The sequence below is a fragment of the Apteryx mantelli genome, chromosome 1 (genome assembly GCF_036417845.1).
Source record: "Apteryx mantelli isolate bAptMan1 chromosome 1, bAptMan1.hap1, whole genome shotgun sequence".
In the NCBI taxonomy this organism is placed as follows: domain Eukaryota; kingdom Metazoa; phylum Chordata; class Aves; order Apterygiformes; family Apterygidae; genus Apteryx; species Apteryx mantelli.
In genome coordinates this window covers 185,004,167-185,028,215 of record NC_089978.1, presented here as the reverse complement: position 1 = coordinate 185,028,215, position 24,049 = coordinate 185,004,167, and the positions used below count along the sequence as shown (strand labels likewise).

The 24,049-nt window shown below is 39.4% G+C and overlaps 1 protein-coding gene across 3 annotated transcripts in view; it reads left to right on the top strand.

Annotated features, from left to right (window-relative positions):
* Positions 1-24,049, top strand: part of SRGAP1 (SLIT-ROBO Rho GTPase activating protein 1) — a 149,524-nt gene that overhangs the window by 101,223 nt on the left and 24,252 nt on the right. For 2 of the 3 annotated variants that reach the window (XM_067314151.1, XM_067314145.1), the window contains exons 7-15: positions 1,992-2,213; positions 3,054-3,155; positions 5,976-6,173; positions 6,293-6,377; positions 11,168-11,195; positions 13,778-13,880; positions 17,540-17,600; positions 17,746-17,823; positions 19,359-19,493. In XM_067314151.1, coding sequence (XP_067170252.1) covers positions 1,992-2,213; positions 3,054-3,155; positions 5,976-6,173; positions 6,293-6,377; positions 11,168-11,195; positions 13,778-13,880; positions 17,540-17,600; positions 17,746-17,823; positions 19,359-19,493 — 1,012 coding nt within the window. Of the gene's footprint in view, positions 1-1,991; positions 2,214-3,053; positions 3,156-5,975; positions 6,174-6,292; positions 6,378-11,167; positions 11,196-13,777; positions 13,881-14,395; positions 14,430-17,539; positions 17,601-17,745; positions 17,824-19,358; positions 19,494-24,049 lie in introns of all 3 variants that reach the window. The other variant, XM_067314158.1, reaches the window with a different exon arrangement.

Below are 24,049 nucleotides of genomic sequence, written 5' to 3'. Positions count from 1 at the left end.
CATTTCTAGTCTGTCTGTTTCATCCAAGATAGTGAATTAAATGTGAGATCTGATTTGACACGGAACAAGAGAAAATCATCAAGAGATTTTTCCTTTTAGAAACATGTGCAAACAATTATATTTTTTAGGCTGCAGATCTTTGAAATATAAATGTGCTTAAGTATAAAGGTTGAGTGGTTGGTTTGGTAAATGTAACACAAATTTCCATTGTATAAATGCAAAAGAGAGAGGGTAAGCTGTGTGTGTTTGATATGACATCTTTTTTTTTTTTCTTTTTTCTTCTCTGGTAGACTTTAAATGGTTCAAGAACTGTTCTTTGGGTGGCCATTCCCATCAGTAGTAATGACCTGCAGTACTCTCCAAGGCTGAAAGATGCTGCTGATCAAAATAGTTTTGCTGTCAGTATTGTGAATAAGACAGCCCTCTGTTGTTGGATTCCAAAGGGCAGTTTGATCACTAGTGATTAGTGTATTAAATGTAAGGCAAGGTGTGAGTGTTTTGTTTCTCTTATACACACAGGTTTAGATTCGGTAAATAGGTTGAAAACTCTCTCCTCTCTGTCTCTCTCTTTTTTTTTTTTTAATAGGTAAGAGGAAAGGAGAAGGAATGTGATCACATGAGTCGTAAGGGATTGTAATAGCTGTGAGGAAGGTGTGCATCTAAATCTAGTATACAGTGGGCTGAATTCAAATTGCTTCTTTACCCTCTTGCATCACGTCGCTTATGCGTTCTGTAGGAAGAGTGATTTTAAACTGCAGATGGGCACCGAGGAAGGATGGAGGGGGGCTGAGGGCTGCCCCGGAGCAGCGCGTTCCCTGACTGCCCTGGCCAGGCATCATCCTGCTCTGACAGGGGCAAATCTCTCCTAAGACTGCAGTGATTTCCTGCAGACAGCCTGCGAGGTGGGATGTTTGGGATATTTTGGTCCACTGCAAACTCTTCTCCCCATAGATGTTTGGTCATTGTGACTCTGGGCTGAGTCAAACCTAAAAGCACTGTTTAAAAAAAAAGTGCTTTGTGTGCAACTGTTAGCAGACCAGTGTGCCAGTGTTGGGGTGAGAGAGAGGTTTGCAGTCCTCCTGCCATTATCTGGAAGCTCACTGAGCAGACCCTGAGGATATTGTTCACTGCATAATGTGGGGGGAAATTAAGAAAACAATCACTGGATACACTACTGCTGTGACATTTTGAAAATATATTCAGCTGTTCCTCTAAAATATTAACAGATCATGAATAATGCAAGCTGAGGATGTTTAAAATTCAAGAACAAGCTCAACTTTACATTTTGTCAATTAGATTTCAATTAGATTTCACATACATTCCAGTGTTATACTCACCCCTAGAAAAAATATATAAATTATGACTTTCTACATTTAGTAACATGATGTACATTGCTGGCTCTGTCAGAACATGGAGAATAAGGTGTTTACAGTAAATACATTGTACTATTGGGGAAGGATGTTAAGCCACTCTCATTAAATCAAAAAGCATCTTATATGGGTCACTAATATGAGAGAGAAGTATGGTCTTTTTTTTGGTTTCTGTTTAAGCACAGATAGGAACGCCTTCATTTTCAGTTTGGTGCTACCGTTGACTTAGATGGTAGCGGTCTATCAGACTGGGTTTAAATACATGATCTGAGGCTTACCTATGACAATAACACTGAAAAACTCACTTCTCGGTGGAGCCCCAGACCTTCTTGTGTAAATGTAGTAACTGCACGTCTGTATCTGACAAACAAATGCACACATATTTCCATACTTGTATGCCTGACCTGTCTTCTAACCCTGCCCTTGGATCTTTGCTTCCCTTTTTCTGTCAGTAGCATGAGGATACTAAATACTTATGTTTTGATCCCAATATTGTATTTTTATTTACAAAGATTAAAAAAATTGTGGACAGAAAATTATAATGATAACTTGTGGTTTGGGATATTAGTATGGAGTTCCTGCTTTTTAATTTATTTTCTTCTTCTTTTGTTGTGTTATTAGTGTTGTGATCTTGGATACCATGCGAGTCTGAACAGAGCCCTCAGAACATATCTTTCTGCAGAGTATAACCTTGAAACCTCCAGGCATGAGGGCCTAGACATCATTGAAAATGCAGTTGACAGCTTGGAGCCACGAAGTGACAAGCAGAGATTCATGGAAATGTACCCCACTGCCTTTTGTCCACCAATGAAATTTGAGTTCCAGTCTCATATGGGTGATGAGGTCTGTAGTTAGTGACAAATACAGGAAACCCTGCGGTGACTGTTTCTGTTTCTATATACAAGAAAGCTTTCCTTGGCCTGAATTTTGATTTATTTTCAGCAAGATATAGATTTTATCCCCTTTTACAAAGAGTTTGGTGAAAGCTCTTATTGCTACCGAAAAGCAAGTGGATCAGCAACAAGCTTTTGCAAAACTGGCAGCAGCACTCTATTCTGAGCTGCTTGAGAGTTCTCAAGTAAAAACAGTTATGTTTTACTCTATACTGTATTGCCCCATAAGGACATTGCTGCAGATTTGCTGGCCAACCTGTGCTCAGCCCAGTGCCAGTGTAAGTACTGACTTGATATCTTCACTACCTGCCTCACCCACAGCAGAGCTTGTGGGAGTGACTGAAGAGCAGCTGCAGAGCTGCTCCAAATTGTGCTCCCTGAAATGCAGCCTTCTCCCCTTCTTCCTCCCCCATGTTATCATCTGGAGATGTCAAGAGTACAAGGTTCCCCAGCTGTGCCCTGTTCTGCCAAAGGACAGTAGCAAAGCAGAATACAGAATCACCTGTGTATATCTTTATCAAAGGTTACTCTAGGGTTTTCATTTATGTGTGTTAGAGAAGCAACACAAAGCAGCCATACAGCAATGCTGTGCTCTAGTTGTAGGATGTGGTATGTAGTTCCCGACTGTGTAACACATAAGAACTTTAAATTTAGATAGGCAGATTTCATTGTCTGCTTTGTTATGTTTTAACAGCTTTGGTAGGAATTCACCTAGTTTTAAGAAGAGCAACCCAAGACTCTGGATTTTTTTTTTCTTTGCATCTTACAGCCCTTTTTGATTCTTTGTTAGGTTTGTCAGGTCACTGCCCAGCAACCTGTGCAAGCAGAGCTTATGCTTAGGTATCAGCAGCTGCAGTCACGATTGGCCACGCTCAAAATCGAAAATGAGGAGGTAAGATCTGTGTCTGCTTCAGCTACGCACTGGACACCATTTTCAGGGAGGTGCAGTGTTTTCTGCCTTGTCAGAAGCATATAAATGACAGTAAAATGGCTTTTTAATTATTTTTAATTTATTTTAATTTTAATTTAATTTTAAAAATCAAATACTGGCAAATATGCTAAGTTGGAAGCATAAAAGCAAGTCTCTTTATACAACTTTGCCTTTCCTGCTAGTTGGAGACATTTCAGGGAATGTAAATTAGTGCAGGATTTGGCATGCAGTAAGTGTGGCTGTGTTTGCCCAAGTCATGTATAGTAACAGACCAGAACAAAACACCAACATATGTTGGTTTCACATAGCCTTTGTTCTTTCAGGAAAGGTTTGAGATAATTCAGTTTCAACTGATTAAAACATATGTTTATTTGTGTGCTTTTATACTGCTGTCTGCAAAATTATTTTATTCTGTTTGTTCAAACGTCTATTTATCAATTCAATTCTGGGAAAATAAACTGGTTGTATAAATATCTTTCAGCTCAGAGAAAAATGCTGCATCTTTTTTAGCTAACGCTTGTATTCATTTAACCCACATGTATCATATAATAAGTTGGATTCTAAAGGAAACTCTTGTGTTCTAGACAATGCATTCTTTTTAAAACCAAATAAGGTTTGGTTGCATACAATCAAGCGTTAGTTCTCTTTGGGATTGTTGAAATTACTGTATTTTCCTGACAGCTGCTCAGTCCATTTTTAGGAAACCATTGAACAGAGAAGAGTCAAAGCAGAATGATTTTTTCCTACAATCATATGTTCATCAGCAAAATATATTTGTTGAAACCCATTTATCCTAGTTTAGAACTTAACCGTGAAGGTCACTATGTAGAAACTCCTGTTGCAGCCACCTTTGTGGACCTGATAAATAGGAAAAGCCATAGATTCTGCAACTACCTTTTTTCCTGTGTTCAGCTCTTTCTTAGAAGGTATATGTACATGTAGCAGGATAAAACTACTCCTCCTCCTGCCTGCTACAAAATGATCAAATGTGTTGAATGAGGAGGCTGTTCCTGAGATGCTAAAAGCAGCAGCATTTGGCAAGTGACATAAAGTGTCACCAAGGTCTAAGTTTCTGGAAGTCTTACTTGTTGTTCAGTTGGTTCTTTCATGATGTACATAAAACTCTAACAAGAATCCTGACGTACCCAGCTGTCCACAGATACAGCTATGTGTACGAGTATTTCGCTTATCCAAAGCACTGAATTTCCCTAGTCCCCTTTTAAGGGAAGATAGATCCTCGTCTGCATATAGACATTTGGAAGCTTCATCATTTACCTGTCCATGTGGTCACCATACAGAATGATGTACTTGGCAGAAATTACAGTGAATACTTGTTAGAGCATATATTTTAAAGTTTTGCAGCAAAAATCCACTGAGCACAGAGTTGTTGTCTTCTGTGCCTACCCTCTACTCTGTCCCCAAATTGCTGCTTCTGAAGGGCAAAGGAATTTGGACCATCTTTTGTGGTAGCTGAGTCAAAATCTGTTATGCTCTCAGCTAGAGCTATTTATAAACAGTAGTAGTGAATGCCTGTCATGGGAATAGCTCACCTAGTAAAATAAAGTGCTTTTTTTCTTTGTAAAGAACAGAAAAGCAATGCTGTTCTCTATCCTCTATTCTGGCAGCAAAGACAGGCTGGATAGTGGGTATAAACTGCACTTTTATCCAATTTAAGGTAGTGTAAAAGGCCCTCCATTTAAATGAGAATCTGTTCCTATGTTAAATATATAGGGGTTATTTCAATTTTTTTTGTACTTTTTTGATAAATTTGGGGGATTAGAATTTTTCTCATTCTGTTTTATATCATGAATGCCCAGCTCAAAATGCTAATGTCCATGGGTCGTGTACACTAGTCTTTAAAAAACTACCTAAATTCAGAAAATAGCTCAGAGATAGAAGGTGACAAAGGCAAAAGGAAGGAGAAAGAGTTTTTTGACAGATAAGTGCAAGGGCATGGGGGAGAAATGCTGGCAGGTATGAGAAGGATGCCTTTCTGTGCTGGAGGCACGTGTAGGAAAAGCGTGTATGATTCTGTGAGTCTCTCTACTAGAGACTCTTCCAGCAGAACTTGGAGATAAATCACATCCTTGTGGATCTTGCCAGTTACTTTTACTGCACTGTGGAGAGGCTGCATTCCCTGTTCCGCTGCCTCCATGCCCTGGTTTCCACTGTGAGTGACCATGCTCCCTAACTCACAGGAAGGGATGTAAATTGCTCTTTCTCCAACCCTCTCCTCCAGCTGCACTTCCGCTGTCTAAACACCACTGCGCACTGCACCCCAGCCCTCCACAGCACCCTGTCATGGATTTTTCCCATGGAAGAACATGCTGCTCTGCCAGCCACATCCTCAGGTGTACTTCTGTTCAGCCACTCTCATCTGGAGATTTGACCATTCAGAGCAGTATCTCTGTTACCCGTTGCCCCAAGTCAGGGACCGTAATCAAATCATGTCACATTTCTCTTTGATTCTAATTTCAAGAAACAAATGCCTGAGACTGCTATACTGACAACACGAGAGTACATCCATGTTTGTGGGTTGTACCACGGTAAGGCAGAGAACTAAACATAATATCTACTGATGTCATTCTTCAGTTATATATACATATATATAAATATATAAATATATGTCTGTTCCAGTGCACCTCATTTTTCACATTAGAATATCACAGTTGGTTTTAGGAGAGTGTGCCAGAGGATTCATCTGAGTAGTGAGCTTCCATTCTAAGCTGTTCTAGTATTTATTTATCTTCCCATTTGGTAAACTGTGCTTTTTAACACCAGGTTAAAAAAACAACAGAGGCTACCTTGCAAACAATACAAGACATGGTCACCATTGAAGACTACGATGTGTCAGAATGTTTCCAGCACAGTCGCTCGACCGAGTCTGTGAAGTCAACAGTCTCAGAGACATACCTGAGTAAGCCCAGCATTGCAAAAAGAAGAGCTAACCAGCAGGAAACTGAGCAGTTCTATTTCATGGTATGTTGGTTGCTTCCTCGTTCATGTGACACAGACCAAACACCTGAAGTGAATGTTATGCAGAAGTTCCTGGAATTTAGGTCACATACATAATAATAGATTGGTCTTCATCTCTACAGAAATTCAGAGAATATCTGGAAGGCAGTAATCTCATCACAAAGCTTCAAGCAAAGCATGACTTGCTGCAGAGGACACTCGGAGAAGGTAAATATCCCACAATAAACTGAAAAGTGATTTGAGGTCATACAGTGACCACACTGAAATATTACAAAGGTATGCAGGAGAAAATTACAAAACTTAAAGCTTAATTGTCCAGTAAGCACAGGCCTGATTTTTTTACCCATCATAGTTTTGGTGCAGTGGTAAGACTACGTGCTATAAGTTGGTTTTATTTCCTCCACAGATATTCTTTTCCATTGTGCAAACATTTAGACAACTGACTTTATTTGGAAATGGAGCTGTTGAATGAAAAATCTCAGTTCTGAAATGAGAGCTGACACAGTCTGTGTAGGTTGATTTCAGAGCTGTGCCAAATGCATTGTTCTTCCCAATGATTTCTGTTGTATTCGGGTCTCTTTTAAGAGGTGGGGGAAAGTGATTTTTTTTTTAACATGGAAAATTATCCAGGACCAATCTCCTATAATGAATCTGCTAGTGCAGCTTTCCTGACATGCAGATTTGAATGTCATTCTTGCAGCCTAAATCCTCAGTGGAGCATTTATGAAAGGTAATAGGTGAAATCCTAACCTCACTAATGTCAGTAGGGAGACACTCATTAACTTAGCTAGTGGTGGGATTCTGCAAAGTATTTGCTCATTGTGAACTAGAATATGTAAAAACAATGAATAATTCTATACCTGTTAATTATCACTATTTCATATTAAATTGTCTGGTTTTTTATAAATTACAATAACAGTATCCATTGTCCTGGATGCTGTCCACAATTTTTAATAATGCATTTTAAAATATAAACTGACTCAGCAGATGTCCATGATCAAATGAACTAAAGCTGAATTAGGACAGTAATGAATCAGCCCCTATGTACAGTTCCAGCCCATCTCTTACCAGCCTTCCCCACAGGCACTTCCTCATGGGCCCACGGAAAAAGTAGAATCATACTTCTTGCCTTGAGGACTAGCCACACAGCATGTTATATACTTGAGAGGAAGTGAATTACACAGCAGAGTAAAAATCCTCTCCTGAAGGTTAAAAATTATAATTCAAAGTTCAGGCTCAAGAAAGCAAACTTGTTCTCTGCAGAGCAATAGCAGAGAACCTTTTTTTCTGCTTTTACTGCTAAAAAATCTGTTGTTAATCAAATCTCTTCTTTCTTTTAATACAAAAGCACAGTTCCACAAATCCAGTTGTGGAGGTGCCTAAAGAGCCATTAACATTTCTGTGACTATGACCCCAAAGCCCTAGTCCAGAGAGTGACTGAAGTTGGGGGTGAGAAATAAATAGTGTTTTCTTGAAGGGCTGGACCCTAGAAGATGATAACTGCTTTTAAACAACTAACTGTATTATCTCTTTTTTGGTGGAAGTTTTCATATAATAGGATTTTGTTTTAAATGTGTGTGTTGAGCAGTTTATTCTTGCAAAACAACATGCAGCTTATGTTAGTCAAAACTGAGGAAATTTTTCCTCCAAATATTTACAGAAAACATATTTCAAAAAATAAAGTAAATGTTTTTTATTTGGAAGCCCAGTAAAATACATTTTCATTGACTGAAGGGAAAAAGAAAAAAGGCAACAGAATCCTTTGCCTAATGCATTTTGGAAAGCAACAAAGGAAAAACTGTATCAAAGGAAAACCAAAGAAAAACTTCTCAGCAGGATGACCAAAGTGATAAATTGCCATCAGACTCTGGGTTATTCTGCCATGCTTGGGCATGCTTGGACCCTTCTGTTTGAAGAGTTCCCTTTGACCCACCAGCTGTAACCCCAAGCAGTTAATCTATTTTGCCCTGTGTTTTTGCACATCGTTGTTGTGTCGTCACACCATGGCACATAGAAATAGTACCCCAAATGTATATATGCACTTTCGGAGTGGAGATTTGAAGCAAAAGCCATCATTCTTGCAGGTTAAAAAGTTCAAATACCTCGTTTTATTGAGAAGGCATGTCTTGCATTACAATGTGCATGCCTAGGAAGGAAGACCTGGATTCTGTGCATGCCTTGAATGGAGATGGCTGAAAGAGTACAATTACAGTGGAATTAAGAACATTATTGCTGTAGCTGGTATAGAAATGAATTTATAGGAAATGATCTTAACACCTGCTCCACACAAACTGCCTTTTCTGGAACCTTTCATGTCAGCAAGACAGCAATGCATCAAATAACACAGGGTGTTGTATTAAATAACGTGGGGGAGAGTGGAGAGAAGAGAAAGGGAAGGAAGGGGTTGTCTGAACTGTGAGTTTTTCTTTGGCACCCTCTCTTGCTTTTATCTCATCATCTCTTTCTTCTAGCTGTGCAGATCCCTGACAGGATGATGTAAACTCAAGCTGCGGGGTGCGAGGTCAAGAGTTAAACAGTCATTCTTCATGACTTAAATATGAGTGAGACCCTAACCTATGACTAACAGCAGAAAGTGGGTTGTACTGCAGTTGGTGATCATAGCGAAATGAGCAGGATGGGTTGAGCCAGCCTCCCTGTTCAGAAGTTGCCTATGGATTGTTGAAAAAAGTGGTCAGATTTAGGTTCTCAGAAGCACCAGGGAAGGGGTAAGAAAATGTGGACAGAGTCATCTTCCAGAAGATAGCATTAGCAAGCAGAGGCCAGTGAACAGGAGACATTTGTGAAATGCAGTAATGAGATATGTTGGAAACTTTGCAGTCAGGATAGTTCTCAAAAAATCCACGGGTGCAATTTGAGTGGTAGATCTCAAACAAGTCCAGTGTAAGGAGGTAGGTGGAATAGATCCAGATTCCAGTGTGATGTCCAAAACATGGGCAACATTTGGATCCTGTTCCAGTTGACCACCTACCTTCTGCAATCCGTTTCTGTTTATGGACAGAGCAGATAGACTAAGTGCTCTATGCTGAGTCTGCATCTGCAGACTTGGAAAACTAGATGAGAAATACTCAAATGATAGTGATGCTAAACATAGGAAACACATTGATTGCCATATTAATTCAAATCCAAAGCTCATCTGTTGAACAAGGCAAGGAGAAATGCAAGAAAGCTAATAGGAAGTTATAAATTGCTGGTTTCCCAGATATATTTTGCCCTACTCTCTTAAGCAACAGAGATGTATTCAAAACCCCCAAACTTGGAATTCTTAACATCTTTTCTATGTTTTACTAACATTTGTTATTGAGATTCTTAATGTCTTTGAATTTCCCTTGGTTTTACGAGTAGGGAGAAGGAAGTTGCTGACTTCTCCTTTCCATGTCTTAGATTATTTAACATACTCTTCTTTTGTCCCCTCTTTTTCACCTCTCTAAAATAAATGTCTGCAGTCTTTACATGTCTTATTAATGCCAGAAATTTTTCCCAGAGCTTGTTCTTTGTGTCACCATCTTCAGATCTGCATCCTTCTGGTACTGCAAGATATATTTTCAGATCAGGGTATTCTGTACTGTGCAGTATTTCAGGTGCAACTGGATATTGCCACATAACAATGTTATGTTTTGCATACCACTTTGATTTTTGGGGTTTTTTTTGCAGTCTGATGTCTGATAAGCTTTTTTGGCATCACTTTCAAATAGAGCAGTGGTCTACTCAGACCTAGCCCAAGTGATGCTCAGAGTGATTTTCTGAATCAATATTGTTATCTGTAGTTCTGTTAGCTGCCTAAGTGTTTAATTCTTCCCCAATATTTATTATTTGAACTTGTCAATACTGAATTTCATTTGCCATTTTGTGTCTTGTTCCCTAACTTGATTAAACTCCTGTGAAGTGCTTCACAGTTTTGTCAGTACTTGATACAAATGTATTTTAGTCTTCTGCACAATTTTCTGCCTCCCTAGCTGCTGTGATCTCTCTAAGACATTAATAAATGCATTATATAGCAGGTCATAATGAGGAGGCTTGAGTGAATGACTGCTATCTTTTTGTCATGATGAAAACTGACTGATTAATTCCACTCAGTTTCCCTTTCTTCACTAATTTTTGATCAATGACAATACTTTGCCACTCAATCCATGGCTGTTAAGTTACTTTAGTAGCCTCTTGTGAAGAAATTTGTCAGGAGTCTTTGAAAATCTAAATAAATTAATCCAAGTGATTCTCCTTTATCCACTGTTTTACTGACAAGTTCAAAGAATTCTAATACATTAATAGAGCATGATTTCCCTTTGGGGAAACTAGACTGGTTGGAACTTGTCATATCATGACCTTCCTGCTGTTTCATTATTTTGCTTTTCGTTATTATGAGTTCACACAGTGCACATGCCTGACATACTGGTCTGCAAAGGTTATCCAGGAACCTTTTTGGAATACAGTATTTGCTTCTCTACAACTCTCTGCAGTTGTCACTCTTCCTATCTCTGTGTTGCATAGCTTCCAAATGATAGCATTGTATTTTTTTCATGTGATACACAGACAAAAGAGAGGAAGGAGTCTTTCTCTAGCAAGCCATTGGCGTTCAGAGCTCTCTGTTTTGGGCATTGAACAGGTTTAGGCACAAGGCACAATCTTATCTTGGCACAGCTCTATTTCCAAACTGATTTAGCCATTAAAATACATGAGCATAAACAATGGAGGTTGTTTGGAGCTGTGCTTCAAATTATTTACAGTATCAAGTGGGTCTTTAATCTATGAGCAGGCTTCTGAGAAGTTGCTTTATGCGCGGGTTCTGTTTGTATTTTAAATGCAACTGTGGAGGTGGTAGATAATTGCACTGCCCTGTTTGTTGTATAATTTTATATCTTTGCTGGTAGCCTGAAAACTAGGGTTAAATGTAAACTGTCAAGCATAATTTAGATACTAAAAAATATATCCAGTTCCAAATTCTACACATGATTGTTTCCTGTTCATTGAACTCTTTTTAGGTCACAGAGCTGAATACATGACAACAAGGTAAGGCCTTTTTATTTGACTTGCTTTAGAGAGCTACAAATGTAATAAAATTTGAGGAATTAAAAATTTTAGAACAAGTTCTTATGGGTATATTAAAAATACTAAACATCAAAATTATTATTATTAATATTATTATTATATACATTTTTGTAGGCACTGTATGTATTCACCATTTTCTGTTCCTGCATACTGATAGATAAAGAACTAGCCTGTTCATCTTCCTCCTTCCTGTGAGCTGCTTGGGCTGGTGTCAAGGTGGCACTCACAGAGAGATCCTTGAAACAGCCTGTGAATTGGGGAACACATCAGATTTGGAAGTTTCAGGGGGCTTTTTGGTGCTAGAAAAGAAATCTTGTTCAGTTGCTAGAAATATCTTGGCTCTCATGGTTTGTAATGTGTTTGGTCAGGACACACAGTTCAGTAGAACCTGGTATGGAGATGAATTCAGGGGATAGGCTGCATCTTCAGTAAGTTAACACTGAATAGCAGTATCTGCCTCCACTAGTGTCCACATATTTGGCATTTAAATAGATCTGTATATTCAGAGAATAGCAGGGAGAGAGTGTTACATCATCCTGCTTTGTGCAGTACATACTTTTTAGGTTTTGTACCTGCGAGACTGCCTCCAAACATAAATGCAGACAAGCTCACTGCGACCAGCCCCCAGAAGTATCAGAGTGTGCGGGACAAAGGCCACCATTAGGATATGCAGTTGCCACTTGCAGGTATCACAGCTACGGTCACCACCCCTCCCATCCTACAGTCAGCAGGAGCATCCAGCCCCACTGTCCTGGGCTCACTCTTCCCTTCCCTTTCCATACAACCCATCCCAGTTCAGTGCTTTCCCTTTCTCCTTTTGACTTCCCTGACAGAATTGGCATTTCCCCTGTCCATCAACTTTGAGTTAAAAAAATAATAATGTTGCCCTCACAGCTAAGAAGTTTGGATCCAGGCCTGGCTCTGCATTCGCTAGATCACTTGGTTTCATACTGTCTCTTCTGCCTGGCCCCCATATCCCTGGGGACATTTCTACAAAGACTTCAGAGCTCCCTTCCTCCCTTAGGTCCGTGATCCATTTTAGCTCTGTCCACTGGACTTCTTCACCTTCTTTCCTTACACAACTCCAGCTGAAAAGTGGTGACAAATCAGAACATTCTTCCATATTGCCGATATTAATTATAAGAGATGGGCCTGTAACCTTAGCTCTGCCACTAGATGCTACCAGGAATCTATGGAGGTCACCAAGCCTATCCCTAATGAGAAGAAGTTCTTTCTTGACCCCAAAGCAGGTGACTCATCAAGTTCACAGCATCCTAAATTCCCTGTTCTGCAAGCAGTTGAAAGAAGATGATTTACCCAGGCAACGTTTTACACTAGTGAAGTGAGGGAACAGCTTGAAGCCATCTTAATGTCTGTCTTCTCACAGCTGGTCACTTAAGCTCTGGGAATAAGCTCTGAAGGAGCAGGGCCTGCCTGTCTCTTCCTCAGCACTGGTTCCCCCACTCCTGCTGCAGTCTGCCTATTGCCCCAAGGTTCAGCTGAGTCTCCAGTTTGTGAGACATGCAAATGGAAATGTTCTTCAAAGCCAAAGTTAAAATACAGAAGGGAAGAGGATTTCTTTAAAGATGTGTTAAAAACAGTAGATAGTATAGCAACAGGCCAGAGTCCCACCACTATTATGTTTTAAAAGTATTGTTCCTTACCCATCCCACTAAAACACTGAATTTTCTGCTAATTCCTGAAAGAGCTCTAGAAACATTGGACTGCTGATGCAGGGGAATTAGGGAAACTATTGGCATGCAGAGTGCCATACTATTCACAAAATAAATTGTGACCTAGAGAAGAGTACTTATTTTCTGTAATCTCTTTCAATCTAGTCATCACGTGTGTAACATGTAACATACTAGGTAAACGTTTTGCAGACCAAAGTTTTGTGTGTTTTTTTTTTCTTTTTTGGGGTTATGCTGCTTTTGTTTGTTTGTTTTTAAGTTGATATTCTTTTAATTCCTTTAGCTAATTTGCAAAGTGTTTATTTTCTTGTGTAAAGATGTTGATGGTTGGATGTGAAAGGCTAAAGCTGTTTAACCTTACTGGCTCTAGCTGAAAATGCAGACAGTTTGTTTTGGAAGCATCTGAGGAGTGTGCTGAGCAGCTTTACTTTGCATTTGAAGCTTCTCCAGCATGAAGCAACTTCTCTGCTTGATTATAGAGTTGCTCAGAACGCCCTGTGCTCTGCCGCGGCTGGCAGCGGGGACTTCAGGGGGTGCTGCACATTTCATGCATGACAACAACAACAAAAGGCCTTTCCAGTTGTGCAGTGTTTGGAAAAAATGTATATGATAAAATGACGTACCAGGGATTCATCAAGAATGTCAGTATTTATCCACAAGTAATGTATTTTTAATGGGGGAGTTCTCTAACCATTATGTTACACTTGAATTTGATGGAATGTCTTAGCTTGTTAAGTACTGTGTTTATTTCTCCCTTTACAATGCTGTTATTTTGCCATGAGCTTACAAATGTTTCATTTTATTGTGTGACTTAATTCTACCTTGTTCAGTAATGATATTCCCTTCCCTTAGGCCTCCAAATCTTCCCCCTAAGCCCCAGAAACACAGGAAGCCCAGACCCCGATCACAGTATAGTGCTAAGTTGTTTAATGGTGATTTGGAAACATTCATTAAGGTACTGGCACCAGCCACCGAAGCGGCTGATCTCAACACTTCTTACTATAATGGTCAAGGCCTCATGTGAGCTGAGGCAGATCATTATGTTTAAGTCTGTCCTGGGGCTCTTTTCTTTCCCAGTTGATCAATATAATACTTCCTGAAGTCAAAGGGAAAGCCGAGGTTTTGTTTCGCAGGGCCTGTAGACTCGCTACAATTTTGTTAATCAAGTAAGGATAGTATTGGCAGCCTGGTTTTATTTAGGGACTTTTGCATCATTTAGAAGATAGGAAATAGCGGTGTATCCCACAGCTTAGCACAATTTCCTGCTTGCCTTTTTAGTTACATTCAGTATTCAAAGTCTGTGAAGAAGCAGTATTACCGTGGGTTTGATATCCAGCTCTTGATTTCCTATGACTTTAGGAATTTATTATATTGTGTGAAATTGTGATCACCACTATTCTGGATCTTGTATCTTTTCTGTGTTTACTATCTTCTTCTTTCTCATACTTTTATTTCTAATAATGCTTCTAGCCGGGGCCGAAGGAACTCTCACACAAGACATCAGGTATAGTTTGGTGAAAAGAGACCCATCTCTGCCTCGCTGTTGGGTTGCATTCACGCCTGGCTCAAAATTAGTTCTTTCATTAAGCTGAAAGGTGAAGTTTGCATTAAGAAATGAGTGTATGGGTACAGCAGGCAAAACTGAACCAGAGCATGACTGTGGAGTGATTGAAGTCTTAAATGATGGATATTTCCTTATTCTTTAACAAGCACTTGCTCACTACAGTGAATTAGTGTTCCTGTGATCAGAATCCTATGTTAAAGGAGAAAAAAATCTTCAAAAAATATGTAACAATACATTTACAAATAAAGTGACTGAAATCCTAACTATAAGCTCTGTGAACTGGGTTTGCGTGTTATGTGGATTTTTTTTCTTGCTGTGCAACATTGCTAGGAGCAAGTATTTTGCAGAGCCAATTTCTGTCTTCAGCGGCACTGTACCAGTTTAGCTGTCTTTGAATGGAGAGTACAGCCAGCCTCAGAAAAACTATGTGGAAAACAACTATTATTATGCAGGTGTTGCTGTGAGGTGCAAAGACATTCAGCAAATCATGGTGCAAGAGATGAATATCATAAGCAATTTCCTGCTCAAAGATGAAAGTAAGCAAAGAAACCAAAACTCCCACAGCAAAAAGCCCTTGATTAGAAAAGCACAAGTGAAATGGGGAGAAATGCTACCCCATCATTTTCCCTCTCACTGAAAAGAGTCCTCCATGGCAGCAGGGGTGCGAGCTTACTTGCGAGTGGAGAGAGTTCTACCTAGTTAGTCTTTCAAAAAAAAAAAAAAGTTGGTAGCCTAATGACAGATTAGCCAGTGTGAGAAAACACTAGGAAGCATCCCTGGCCAAAGATCATGTCATTCCTTAAAGGGATGAGTCATTTTGACAGGCACAAAAGGATGACAGCTAGTGAAATCCAGTATTGCACCAAATTGCTTTGCATTACATTTTTGCATCAAAAGATATGATCATTCACTAATTACACATATCAGATTAAATTCACAGCAGTGGCAGGATCTGTGTTCTTGACATCTCACCAACACAGATTGTTACTTCAAATTGTGTTCCTGCCATTAGATCCAAAACCCAAAGCTGGTGGTTTTGATTACTTAAGGGAATTACTTAACTATAAAGTAGTGCGTAGTTTTGAACAGCTGCTCTGAAAATGAGTATCAAAGCAATTTTCTTTTTGGTAATTTCTTACTGCAAACTATCTTTTCAGAGACTTTGCACTCTTTGCGTGAATCAGTGTACTAACAGGAGATGTGGGTGCATGCTTGTGCATGTGTTCTAATATTTCACTTTTTTTGGACGTTCAAAGTGTTCAGTGTATGTGAAGATGACACTATTCCTGGTTTAGCAATTGTCCTATTCCGTGGGGTTTTTTATTCGACTGTTACTGAATCAAGACACAATCCAAATGGAAATTTTTGGTCCAGACATTATTGACTCTCGGCTAGCTGGTTTTTGCTAGGTTTAAACTTAAAAGACAGACAAGCAAGCCACAATTTAAATAATGTAATTACCGATACAGTCTTTCGTAAGCCCCACTAAAGCAACACGGAGTACACAGAAAATCAGGGGTTAGGTTGTCTCCGGAAGTGCATTGTTTCATTGCTTCAGTGTGTGTTGTTTTTTCAAACATACTTAAAATTGTTGGCTTCTCCTCTGCTTGGGCTTAATTCATAATCCTCTCATTAGTGTAATTCAGCATGAAAATGAAGGACTAGTTTATAAGAGAAAATGCATATTTTGTGTTACAAGGTGATTTTAAAATCCATAGTTTTGTAATACAGCCTGGTTTTATATTAAACTTTCAAATAAATTAGTCAATTCTCTGAGTGCTTACATGTTTGAAATTCATTTTGGAAAGAAAAATTATAGTTTCCAAGACAAGAATTTTGAAGGTGCCTATTATTTATGAAAAAGTAATTTTTCCAGCATAAGCACTAACTTTTCTAAATAATTTTTAATCATACGGTTTGTGTCTTTAATAGATATTTGATGTCTGAGAGTCATTAATGCACATTGGGTAAAACATCCATTTTCTAAAATGCCAAACACACATCCAAAGGATTGTGACAGTTCTTTTGGAAAATCAGTGGTTTAAAAAAAGGGCAAATCATTCACTGAAAATCAGTGTATAGTCAACACATTCCCCTACCACTGCAAGCATTTCTTTTCCTTTATTAAAACACCTCTGTTCAGCTGAAGAGGTCTCTGTACAGCCGCAGCTGTGTCACGGTGGAGACCAGGAGCTGTGCCATGTGTCAGTGGGGCTGTGGAAGTGGGAAGCTCCCTTCCTGGTTCCTCGCGGGACCGTGCTGCCCCGCAGCAGAGGCAGCCGTGCAGGCACACACTTGCCTTCAAGCGCCTGCAGTTCAGCGCCGGTGTTACCAGCTAGGTAGCGCGGCCTGAAATAACGTGCCGAGCCGTGACCTGCTGTGTTTTAGGACACACAAGTCAGCAGAGTACATAGGAGCACTCTCAGGTCAGGTGAGAGACACCTGTTCCCCAATGCAGTGTCATTTGCTGGCTCTTCTGCAAAACCTTTTGATAGTCCCACAGGCCCAGAAAAGGCATCGTCACCCGGGTTTTGTCAGCACTTTTTACCAAAAAAAAAAAAAAAAAAACAGTCTCCAAGAATTAGGCCCTTTGCATGTAAGATTTTCTCCACCAGGAGAAGAAAGGTAAGTTAGATGAATGCAGAAAGATCATCTTCATGATGAATTATTGTTGTTAACAATAAACCTTAAAAAGGGCAAATTCACTCTTTTAACTCATTTTGCTTTCAAAGTCTAAAATGAATGCATGAGCTTAGATGTCACATACAGTGTTAGGCAGATACAATAGTAGAGGCAGAGAATGAAGGCTACAAATCTCCTGATTCAGTGATTTTCATTAAGAATGTTAATCCTTTTTCTTCACATCTTCCTCCCCCCTCCCAAAAATGGGAGGAGAAATCTGTTAGAAATGATTTTTTGGTGTGTTTTTTTTGTCAGCACTGTATGTCCATTTGGATTGATCAAGAAAACTAATTTTCACATTCAGTCTAGGGTAGGGAGGTTTCTTCTTTCAAGTTTGCAGTACACTCTTTCTGCTTTTGTTTTTCCAGGATTCAGGACAAGTCATTCCTCTCATTGTGGAAAGCTGTATCAGATTTATCAATTTATATGGTGAGCTCTGAAACATGTTATGTCATTTGTTTAATGCCCTGACTATTTTGTGTATCTTTTGCATTTACTGCTACAGCTTTGTTTTAAAAATATAGTCTTTTAAAAATAGATTCATTTCTCATCACTCTCCTCCATCTTTGCTCAGGTCTTCAGCATCAAGGAATTTTTAGAGTGTCTGGTTCCCAGGTGGAAGTCAATGATATTAAAAATTCATTTGAGAGAGGTAATTGCATTTTCATATATTCAAACACCTTGATATCTGACACTTAAAAAATCTGTTAAATTCTAATTACTTTCTTGGCTTTTTAAGCAATTTGCCATGCACTTTGTGTACTGTACCTAAAACTTTACACCATCATATGCTTAATGATAAAGTATAATGATGACATGTAAATGTTTTTTCCCTGTAATGTCTCAGGAGCTTGAGGTTATGTTTTACTCTTTGTATAGACAAGACATACGACTCTTGAATTAACTGCAAACTTTATTATTTTGTTAATGGTAAGCTTCAAGGAATAGTTTTGTCTATATTTTACTTTGAAGATCTTCTCAAAGGAAAGATTATGTTTTTAATTAGATTCAAGAGACTTCTTAATGCAATTTGAGACTGCTGTTATTTGATCTTGTGGAATATAAGTGCTCGGCTTTCGAGTCCGTCTGCCAAGGCGACATCATGATCAGTGTGCATACAGGCTGTAAAAGAGCAATTTCCATGTTCAACCACTGTTTTCATTCCTGAAGGAAACTTCAGCCCCAGAGGAGGAATCATGGGAAAGATACCGGAAAGTGAAAATAGCTTTTTAAACATGAATGGCTGGCAACACCAAGCCTAGGATTGCTCCGCCAGAGCAGCCAGGATCCAGCAATCTTCTAATTGTGTTAAAACAATACCAGTTACAATTTTTTTTTTCAGTCTTATATTCTCTTTCTTGGATTTTAGAACCTGTCTTTTAATTTCCAGATCTTTTTGCAGATCATCTGCTAATGGGAAAACCCTTGGAGCAATAAGTCTTGTGACTTGATAGCATGAAAAAATATGCACAATATTTTTCTCCTTGGGATTAGTTATATTTCTTGTTAAACCTGATCTAGTCCTTGACAAGATGTGTGAGGCAGCTGTTTTTACTTGCTAAATGAAGCCACATTCTCTTATTCTCCATCTTTTAAATCTGCTTTATTGTTAACTGCTTCTCCTAGGTAGTGTGATTCTGGAAGATATATACGTTTCAAAGTGTTTCAAAATAAAGATTAAGTCTTTAAAATACACATAGTTCAGTCATGGGCTTTAGGGTTTCAGTTTCCATACACTGTACCACAAAACTGTTGCACGTATTTCTGAATGTTACTGTTTTTTAGAATGTAGACAAATTTGCAGTTTTTTGAAGAGTTATTTTATTCCATTTGCTTCATGTAAGGTCCCAAAGAATAGTCTGAGAAGTCCTATTCAATTAAGAACATTTACTTTTTTATTTTACTAACTGCAAATCATAACATGTTCAGAAATACTCTGTTGCAACTTCAGGACCTAAGAGATCACTAGGTTATGTAATTTAAAGAAAGCTTTATTCAGCCTGCTGTTTCAGTTTAATCACAGTCTGAGATTTCTAAATCAATGTTTATTATCTTACTTGAATGCTTGCATTGCCACCTCCCACACAGTACAAGCAAAAAAGCCCCAAAATGTCATTCACTTATAAAAATGTTGCATGCAAGAATTCTCCTGCATGTGTGTTTTATTTGCTTTATTTACTTTTTTAGGTGAAAATCCTTTGGCAGATGACCAAAGTAACCATGACATTAACTCAGTTGCTGGAGTACTGAAGCTCTATTTCCGAGGGCTGGAAAATCCTGTCTTTCCTAAGGAAAGATTTAATGATCTTATTTCTTGTATCAGTAAGTAGAAATCCCTCTTTCTTTCTCCTTAGAATTGTATTTTCATATATACAGTAGCTGCCTGGAAAAAGAGCTAACTTCACAGATTTTTCTGAGACAATTTGTTTGCCATCTGCAACAGTCTGGGTCAGTTATTAGTCATACTTGCAGCTGTGGTCATTCCCTTTTTCCAGTAGGATTAATGTACAGTACAACTCTTTGTTTAATACAGCAGGAAGAAAACCTTTTGGTATACAAGAGACAGTTAAATTTATACGCATTGTTGTTTTCTTCGGCCCACTGGGGCAGACGGAAGGGGATGAAGTCATGACCATGCAAACAGAGTATGTCACTTTTCACAAAGGTTTTCATGCCCTGCAGCTTGGAGTCAGTGCTGGTGAATCAGTAACTAACTGTTTGACGTTGTGTGGTTCTGGACTGCAGCTTAAAACCCCAGATCCAGCTGGTGGTAAAACCACTGGGTGCAGGCACTGAGGGGTGGAAGAGCCCACTCTGTGTTCTGGCCCAGGCACGTGCCCGCGCTGGAGCGGGACACTCAGGAGGAGCAGCATGTCGGTCGATGGCCTGCTGGTGCTTGCAGCTGGGCACGAGGAGGTTGCAGTAATTTAGGAAGTTCTCAGCGGATGGCTGAATTGCCTTGGAATGCACAAAACCCCTTCCAGGGCCCAGATGTCTGCAGATGTCTGCAGATGCCTGCAGATGCCTGCAGAGGGGTGAGGCCAAGCCAGCAAATCAATAGGTTCACTGTTTCCTGTGGGTCCATTAGAAGCAGGCAGAGCTCCTGGCTTTGTGGAATAATTTCCTCCTTTGAACCCTTTCTTTGTAAATCACAGGTAAAGAGGGCCGGTTCTCTGGGGATATTAATTAGGGCGGACTCTCTCCTGATGGTGTTGTTTTGGCAAAGGGGCCTCAGCCCAGCGGTAGGACAGCAGAGGGATGTGTGCACGGTGTACTGGGCTTGCCAGCAGATGGGCCATGCTGCTTTGGGCCAGGTGGAAACCAGTGTGTGCGGCTTCCTTCCCAGGTAGGAAGGATTGCAATAATTCAGCCCGGAGGTTACGAATCTGTGCATCGCTGTGACCAGGTCTGTGTGCAACATTTTGTTTTTTGTCAAAACAGACCTGGGTGGTTTTCTGCAGCTGTCACTATTTACAGACCCAGTGGTACTGAGAAGGATTTCAAAACTGCAGATTAATAGTTTGATCCCATGCAAAGGACAATGCTGAGGGGGGACTCCATTTCTTTAGGAAGCATAATATTGGTCCTGCCAGGGTTCACCTTTAGCTACCTGCTGTGCCACAGCCCAGCAAGATGTCTGAGAGTCAGAAAAATTGAAATCTAAAGAGGGATCATTTTGGCTGAGTTTGATTTTCTGCATGACAGGGATGATAGAACTTTACCTAGTAATTCCTGCACTGCTTTCCAGAAGTTATCTTATGGATGAATTAAAGCACGTCTGCTGGAAAAATTTATCGATTTAATGGCTTCAGTTGACAGATAATCTACCACATCCTTGGATAAGCTGTTCAAATGATTAATCACTTTCATCATTAAATTTGTGTTCCAGGTTTCCTTTTCAAAATTTCTGCTGTCAGCTTCTGCCCATTAGATCTCTTTATGGGCTTATTATTTTGACTAAGCATTAAGAAAAACAGGACTGGTAGTCTTATATGTGGAGGTAGTATTGCCCTCTACTTGCAGATTCCTCCACTTGTGTTGAATGGCTTTAAATAGAATTGTGAAGTACCAAGAGTGAGTATTCAGCCTACAGAGACTGTACACATGAGGACTTAGGAGATGGAAAAATATTTGCCCAAAACAACCTTTTAAATTTGTTCCAAGAAGAGGAACCTGCATGATTTCAAACTGTTTCCATTCACCATTGAAGCTTCTGAAGACAGGCTGGGATATTTGAAGTGGAGGCAGAGGTTCAACAGACTGAGCATTTGCACATGTCCTCTGCACAGGGGGAGATAAGCCAGCCTCTCGGAGGGGTCCAGTTCAGTTATCCCAAAATGTTCTTTTGGTATAAAGAACTTTAAGAAAAATGGCAATGCATACCAGATCTCTAGCATTGGGTTATGGTTTCCTTAGAAGAGGTCAAAGTATTGCATGTTCAAGGTAGGCTGTAGATTAATTTCTTGTGAAAGAGGAATTGACAACCTTTTTTTTTATACAAGCATCATCCAGTAGAACTGAAATCAGTCACAAGCAATAGTCTTGAACAAAGTCACTGCTTTTCCCAGCTACATGTTTGAATGGGACGGTTATTGGGAAAGGGGTTGTTACCATCTGAACCTGTTTTTAACTGTTTTTTCTTTGAGGCGGTTGTTTGGTTTGGTTTCCACAACACTATCTTTAGGGGCACTCTGAAAAGTCATGTCAATACCTTCCTTCAGTGAAGGGAGGAGAAGTTTGTATTTTAGCAGGACAAAAAGGGTTTTCTTTTTGAGCATATTGGGATGGTTTCATTTTCTGTTGTCACAGTGGGAGTTTTGAATGTGCTGCAACAAGAGAAAGAAACAGCTCTTGTACCCCGTATCCACAGCCAGCCCCAGAATCACACCTGGGAATAGTGAGCTGTGTGTCTGCATCCTCTGATTACCTGGGAGAAGCCTGAGGTGGAGTGTTTTTACAGCTGTGTACCTACTCTGTGTGCTTCACTAAGCTATCCACTACTTCCAGGGAATAAGATGCTTTTTTTGGAAAAAATAACAAGCATTTCAGAATACACTACCTGTCACAGTTCAATTTAAATAGAACCTGTGTGTCGGGTACCATTAAAATCTGTCTGTCTTGAAGACAAGGGTCCATTGCTATCTTTTGACCTTAATGCTTTGTACATCCTGCAAAGAGGAAGACATTCTAGGCAAGACTTTTGTCCTGCTTCAGACTTTGAGCCTGTCATAGCTGCATTAGTCTCTTTTTCTGTGCTCATGTGACCCTAGTACACCAAATAGTTCCTCCACATATTCCTTCATGTTAATGGGAGCAGGGACAGACTCCATTTCCTCTATGAGAACAGAAGTCACTGTAAATTCTTTATATCGTAGTTGAGTATGCAAAGTCCAGAAAGCTTTGGTGTTTTTAATTAAAAGGGCATGAATACTCCAATTCTTGTTACATTAGTTTTCTGATAAAACAGCAAGGAAAGGAATAAACCTTTTCAACTTGTTTGTTAAAATTTGCCAGTGCATTTTTGTTAATGTTGGCAGAAATTGTTATAAAAGGGGAGAGCAGAGAAAACAAATTCCTAAAGTTAATGTTCATATAAAGCTATAAAAGGGCAGAATGTCACACATTTTATATGTGAATGTAATGTTGCTAGTGAAAAAAACTCTTGAAACAGAAGTACTTAGCTATGGATGTCAAGCATAATTCAAGCTACTGCTGTAAAATGAACCTTGCCTCAGTGCAGCCACTGAGGAATTCCTTTGCATTTATGCATATATTTTCAAATGAAATAGAGCATTGTGATTTAATGCTTTCCCTTTTGCAAATACATTGGAAACAGTGCAAAATGACTGTGACTTTTAAGGCAATTTGTATTAATTAGGCTCATGAGAACACTGTTATTCTGTTTGGGTTTATGAACTGTTTTAGATAAAATTGGGGTCAAATTATGACTGCTCCAGAGGAGGCATGCAAGGTAGGACAACATGTAAAAACTCCATCTCAGTGTGGGCTTTTGTGCATCACACAGCCATAATTCTGTATTCTCAGCAAAAAGGGTGGCTATTGTTGCTGACAGTAGCACATAACAGTCCAGAGGGTAAAATAAGGTGGAGGGGAAGGGAGGAGAGTTGCGCTATGCTTCTTTTCTGCCCTGTCGTAGTAGCAGGTTGCCCCAAACAAAAGCGAGATATTTGTAACAGGAGTTACATGTAGGCAGAGGGTCTTGAAGATGTGTACTGAAGGCTGGCCATATTTAATCTTCCCTGCATGGGCACTCCTCTCTTAGTGTGAGTTCTTATACATCCGAATTACAGTTGAATTTTACATATACAGCTATGCAATGCAGCAGCAGACACACCTAAGCTACCCAGACAATTTAGCTACTGTTTAGGTCATTATAATTCTTCTTGCTGTCACCCCCCTTCCCTTAAATTCGATATACTAACACATCAGGATGGATGAAAACTTGTCTTTTTCCCTTCTAATGTTCATCATTTTGATCCTTTGCAGCCAGCAGTTTGCATTTCCCTACAGACATAAATATGTTATGTCAGGAAATTATTTTGTTACTTTTCCAGACTGTTGCCCATTATTTAAAAAGTAAAAAACTGTATTATGAATTGTCAAGTCTTCCTGAAGAAGTTTCAGCAAAATGACAACAGCTATTTCCTTCCCCCAAGTAATAGTGGAGACTTGTCTTTGTCCTCCTGTAACGCCTTCTTAAACAGATCTCACAGAGCCATAAGTGGCATTGCTGAGTTAATATAAACATACCTTTGATTTGGATGAGATTTATCCAAAAGTGGAAAGAGGCACAAACTCTTAAGTTCACCACTGATATATATTTATGTACATTGCATCTCAGCTGCAAACTGACCATG